Source organism: Chrysochloris asiatica, unplaced genomic scaffold, assembly GCF_000296735.1.
Source record: "Chrysochloris asiatica unplaced genomic scaffold, ChrAsi1.0 scaffold00380, whole genome shotgun sequence".
Taxonomy (NCBI): domain Eukaryota; kingdom Metazoa; phylum Chordata; class Mammalia; order Afrosoricida; family Chrysochloridae; genus Chrysochloris; species Chrysochloris asiatica.
This window is the reverse complement of record NW_006408898.1, coordinates 608502-614491: the sequence shown is the minus strand read 5'-3', so window position 1 is coordinate 614491 and position 5990 is coordinate 608502. Positions and strand designations below refer to the sequence as shown.

Sequence of the window (5990 nt, the reverse complement as noted above, 5' to 3'; positions counted from 1 at the left end):
ACAGGGGGGCTATGAGTTGGAAGTAACTCCATGGCTGGCACATTACAACAACTTGGTATATATCATCAAGAAATAAAAGTATAAATATATACACATCCACGTTTACCATAGAATTATTCACAATAGCAAAAAGATGGAAACAACCTAAGTGCCCATTAATGAATGAATGGATAAGCAAACTCTGGTAGATATGCACAATGTAAAACTATGCAGGGTTAAAAAAATAATGGTACAGAACATTTCAAAGCATGATGAACCTGGAAGATACTATGCTGAATGAAAAAAGTCGTTCACAAGAGGATAAATACTGTATGAGAACACTATTATAAAAAGGCAAGGAAAGCTTTATACATAGAAAGAAAATTCCTTGGTGGTTATCAGGGATGGGAGGGAGAGTGACTATGTAGGGAGTAGATACGTCTTAATTTATATTAAGAGAAAGGCAATATACAATAAAGGGGCAGTCAGCACACTATGAGCAATGCAAAGGAAGACACTGGGAGGTGCACAGAGACCAGAGATCTCTATTAGGATCGCAATAGAAGTTCCTGGGCAGAGTAGGATAAAAATGTGGAACAAAACTCAAAATGAATAAAAACATCAGATTGGTGAAATCCCTGAAACTGTATAGGGTGCATAGAAACCCTTGAGACCTGAACCTGAACCTACCTCTGGGTATCACCTTTCAGCCAAACAATAGGCCTATAAAGTGACCAATAATATGTGAGGAACAGAAGCATCAGCCATACAGTACAAGAGCTAAAGGGCAGCATTTACTCAGTAACAAAGCCCAGAAGGCAGAAAAGAACAGGAAAGAAAGATGAATGAAAATAAGGAACTCAGCAAGTAAGTGGAAAAAGTACTGAAGGGATGTCAACTAAGGTGTGTCTAAAGAGTTAAATGGAAAACTGACTTGTGTCAACTTCAAACCACAATAAAAAAAAAAAAAAAAAAGAACTTTCTTTGCTTGTTAGATGAATGCCTGATTGCCCTCCTGCTACTCTGACTTTAACTTTCTTTCCCCTATGTTCTTTTGTCCCCATTTATTTAAAAATGGAAAACAAGGACATTAGTACGCTTGACCTCTCACCTTCTTCTGGATCATTGACAATAGACTGCAGGTCTTCATCAGTGAAGGTTTGATTTAAATTCAGTCGCCTCTTCTTCAGAATCTTCCCTTTGGTTGTCACCACTGCCACACTCTCCTTGCAGGTAAGCTTGGGTATCTTAGAGATTTCAGAGGTACTCAGTGACTTGAATTCATCCATGCAGACCTCATGAAGTGGGCCATAGCTGACATCATAGAAGGATTTCTGTGAAGAAGGAAAATGGAAACTGAGAGGCTGCTATGGCCATGGAATAGCTTTTTTGGGTTGATGCTCTTTTCAGCAGACTTAGTGAGACAGAAAGGTCTCCATTTTGGTCTTGGATAATTCATCTTTTCCTCCCTCCCTTCCTCCTTTCTTTTCTGTCTTCTCTCCTTTCCTCCCATTGTTTGTTTCTTTTATGATTTTCTTAGAAGGATGTGATCTTAGGGGAAGAATTTATCATCACCTGCAAAAATTCACAACTGCTATTTTGTAATGAAATAGTGAGTAGTAGTCCTCACATTAGTTCCTCCTCAGGAGGTTGACCTCTGCTTTAGAAATGTGCCTGAGAATAGCTTTCAAGTTAGTACCAGCCACACACACATCAGTTCTTAAACACTACCTATTGTGTACTCCAGGTGAGTGACTGCAGATTTCTGACTTTCAGCTGACCTACTTCCAATACCTCATCTTCATTGGCTATTATGTTTGGTGGGCTATCTCTAGTTCGGCTCACGGTATGCCCCTTTAGCTTCTGGTGAAGCAACCTGAAGGGGCTGTTTCAGGATTGAATGGCTAATGTTCTAATGAAGCCTGACCCAGGAGTCTGGTCCTTGTGGTTTAAAGAGAGTTCCTGTTTTGGGCAAAGCTGGTAAGCATGAGGAATGCCATCCACTATTAAGAAAGGCATCTGGTTTCACTTATAATGAAGAAATGCATGTCTCTGGACCTCTGTTTTTGTTGTTAAGTGCTATTGAGTTGGTTCTGACTCAGATCAACCCTATATAAGGTTACTGAGGAGCAGCTGGTAAGCTTGAACCGCCAACCTTGCGGTTCAAACCAACCTTGCAGTCCAGGGCATTATCCCACAGCAATACACCAGGACTCCTCTGGACCTCTAGCGATGGTAAAACAAGTATATCCTGGGCTTAAGCCATTATTATTCTTTCTTGATTAGAAGCTACTGAGCAGGAAAAGCAGTCTTCTAAGAATTACAGTCATTTCTTACCTGACTCACAGAGAAGTCATCATTGTTGGAACTGTATTCTTCATTTTCACTGTCAAACCAAGATGAGAATGTAATTTTGTTTGTTATTTCACAATGGTCACCGGGCAACATATTTTAATGACCACATTAGCTTTGGCTAACATACATACATGGACATTACAATCATCTTTGAAAATTAAAGGACTTCTCCACACACACATACATACAGTAATTCACACCTTACTAATTTGTAATTAGTAATAATCAGGATTGGGCTTGGACTTTATCTGTGCTTTATCCATAAAACCTGGGTTTGGCTAATAATGAGTTTTATTGAACTTTGAGGGAAAATAGTAAGCTCCTCAAGGAAAAAAAAATACTTAGTTATACCTCTCTATATCATTTTTAACCAAATAGATTATATTTTACAATTGCTTTCATGTTTTCAATAGAACAGATTTAATAATTTATACTTGGTAAAATATCCAGTTAGTCTAGTTTGTATTTTTTGTATATTATTGTTGTTAAGTGCCATAGAGTCATTCCCAACTCATAGCAACTCTGTACATAGGGTTTCTGAGGAGCAGCTGGTGAGCTTGAACCTCTGACCTTGTGGTTCAAACCACCCTTGCAGTCCTGTGCTGATCCTACAGCGCCACACCAGGACTCCAATATACTTGTATATTATGTTGTTGTTATGTGCCGTGGAGTCGGTTCTAACTCACAGCCACTCTGCATTTCCTAGTTTTCTGAAAGTTTCTGAGGCTGTAAATCTTCATGGGAGCAGAAAACCTCATCTTTCTCCTGCTGGTAGTTTTGAACTGTTGCCCGATTCATAACCATTATGCTACCAGGTAGTCTAAATACCATGTTGTTTAAAAGGTTCTATAATTTAAAATTTGTATTTACCCATCTTTCTCCTATGTTTGAATGAGGTTTGACGTGCCTAAATTGTTGAGTAGCCAACTCCTGTTCCTGATGGGGTTAAGAAGTTTCCCTGAGAATGGTTTCTTTCTCAGTCCATGAAAACCCATTACTGTATCAGAGTGTGTGTACTCAACCGAAACTGTGATTAAGTACATGCTGAAATTCACCTAGGACTCAGTAGACCCAAAAGATAATCTTTCAAAAATGATCGCTTTCTCCCTTTCAATGCAATCTCCCTCTAACATGATAGAGGCTTGGCTTTCATGTGTCTGCAACTGAATCTGTCTGGACTTTTGAATTAGTGTATATAGCCACAGCCACTTCCAATCTGTGTTGGAAGAAGTGCAGTTGGAATGCTCCTTAGAAGCCAGGATGGCCAGACTTTGTCTCTCATACTTTGGACATAGTACCAGGAGGGACCAGTCCCTGGAAAAAGATATTATGTTTGGTAAAGTGGAGAGTCAGAGAAAAAGAGGAAGACCTCCAAGAAGATGGATTGGCACAGTGGCAGCAGCAATGGGTTCAAACGTAGCAACGATTGTGAGGTTGGCCCAGTACCGGGCAGTGTTTCGTTCTGTTGTGCATAGGGTCGTTATGAGTCGGTACTGACTCAATGGCACCAAACAACAACAACAATTCCTAGTTGTAACACCTTGCTGGTCATTGTTAAGTCCTAGCTGGATTCCAATGAGCCTTGATCATTCTATCACAAGAGAGAGAATCTATTTCTTACCTGTAGCAGTTCTTTAGGTCTTCAAACAGGTCAGGAACTTTGGCCATGTTGATGTTCTGCAACAGAAAACACTAGTGGCTGTCAGTTCATCTAGTTTCTGAATCAGATGCCTAGAAGGGAGCCAATTCTGATCTGTGCTTTTTGGGAAACTTGATTGAATGACTTAGACCACATTCAGCATTTTCTGTATTTGTATTCATTCCCCTGAACTGTCTTTATCTATACCTGTCTCCCTGACTGGATTGTAAAATTTTTAGTATGTTTTATTCATCTTGATATCCTTTATATGGCCAGTATGTACCGTCCACAGTAAGCATTCAATGAAAACTTGGCTAGTTTAAAAAAAACACCATAAATGAGAGAGTGGTATTTGCTTTACACAGATATAAGAGAAACACATCTGGAAATGTCTAATTCTTTTCCTAATAATTTTTGGTAGAGAAATTTCCTCTGGAGGGATTTCTCCACGTGTTCCCTGATGCACTCATTAGAAGCCAATTCCTCTGCCCTTAGCTCTCCATCATCTGAAGAGACATTTTCTGTGATCTGACTGTGATTCTAGCTCACACACCAGACTAGGGAGAGACAAGAAAGAAAGAAAGAAAACATTGCTTCAGAGAAGGCAGCTTGAGAGATAACAGCCAAGGAGAAAAACAATAAATACTTAAAAAGAGAAACATATGATAAGGATAATACCTTTGCTGACTGGAGTTCCAACGAATGACTCCGTCTCTGACTGGAGAACTAAGGACGAGTCACGCTGCTTTGCCTTTTGTAATTGTCTTAAGTAGGCGTGGCCAAGACTGTGTCGTCACAGGTCACCGGGGAAGCTACAGGGAAGAAATTCTGTTTTGTATTGTTTTATGTTCATTCAACTTGTGTATTTGATACCATTGTCAAATTGTTAGAAAAGATCTCAGGACTGTTTTTTCTTTTGACTATGCTTGCTGACTTGCTGCTTTGTTCTATACAAACATAAAACATGCAGTCTTAGAGAAAGGGAAGAAGAGAAGGAAACTTACTTTCTAAAAATATATAGGAGGGGAGGAAGGGGGAAATGCTAAAATCAGAATTACAGATGGGTACAGTTGGAGTTTGTGTGTTGGCTGAATTTGTTTATTGGGCCCAGGCAGCATGTGAACTGATCGAATGCTTGACAGTCTGTGGGTAGTTGTGGAGTGAAGTTTGAGGGCAGATGACGCATTTTTCTGAAGAAGGAGGATGACCTAAACAAGATACAAATCACTCTGATTTCCTAGTTAGGCAGAAGAGAGAAATGTGATATCCTGTTACAAAAGTTTCAATCTTGTGTTCCTTTGAGATACTGTCAACTCATTTCTTACAGGGAGAACTTCAAAAGAGAACTCCCTGCCCCTAACCGTATTGCAGCAAAGTGGACCTCTGTCAGCGCCCAAAGAGAAGTCTGGACTTCTTTAGGATCAAGCCAGGACTGTGTGAGAGTGGTTGTAGACTTGGGGAGAAGTGGCAAAGGCGCTGGGCGGAAGCTAGGGTCTTGGCAGCCGCATCTCACAGGTCTGTAGTCTGGTAATCAGCGTAGCCCATTGGGGAACGCAGGGACCTCAGGGACCTCAAAAGGAGGTTGAGGGAGGGGAAATCTGTGTCACCTCATTGTTAGTATTAAAGAATTTCTTTGGTATCCTCAGACCAACCCAATTCAGATGACAGAACACCAGGTTGCTTAGCAGATAAGTTTCAGGTTTCCTAGTGGGAGTTTGAACCATATAAATTTTAAGTAAAGGAGATATAAATTCTTAAGTGGAAGAGGGTAGAGGAGAGAAAAAGCAGAGACAGAAGGGTGAGGCATTTGATATATAGTATAAAACATGATACAGAAAAGCAAAAGCAAAAAAAAGTTTACAGAACTGAAATAAGGTGGATTTACTTGGAGTTTGGTAAAGAATTTCTTCTTTCTAGTCTTTTAAACTGTGAGTAATGGACTTGGTTAGATGATCACTAAGGTCTACTTGTTGTTATTGTTGTTGTTATGTGCTGTGGAGTCAGTTCCGACTCATAG

The 5990-nt window shown here is 39.9% G+C and overlaps 1 protein-coding gene across 1 annotated transcript in view; it reads right to left on the bottom strand.

Annotated features, from left to right (window-relative positions):
* The window catches only part of IL1A (interleukin 1, alpha), a 13625-nt gene extending 9623 nt beyond the window's left edge, over positions 1-4002 (bottom strand). Inside the window, exons 1-3 of the mRNA XM_006876440.1 lie at positions 3956-4002; positions 2317-2365; positions 1091-1313 (exon numbers count right to left, since the gene is read on the bottom strand). Of these exons, the coding sequence (XP_006876502.1) occupies positions 1091-1313; positions 2317-2365; positions 3956-4002 (319 nt within the window). The remainder of the gene's footprint in view (positions 1-1090; positions 1314-2316; positions 2366-3955) is intronic.
* Between the last annotated feature and the right edge of the window lie 1988 nt (positions 4003-5990).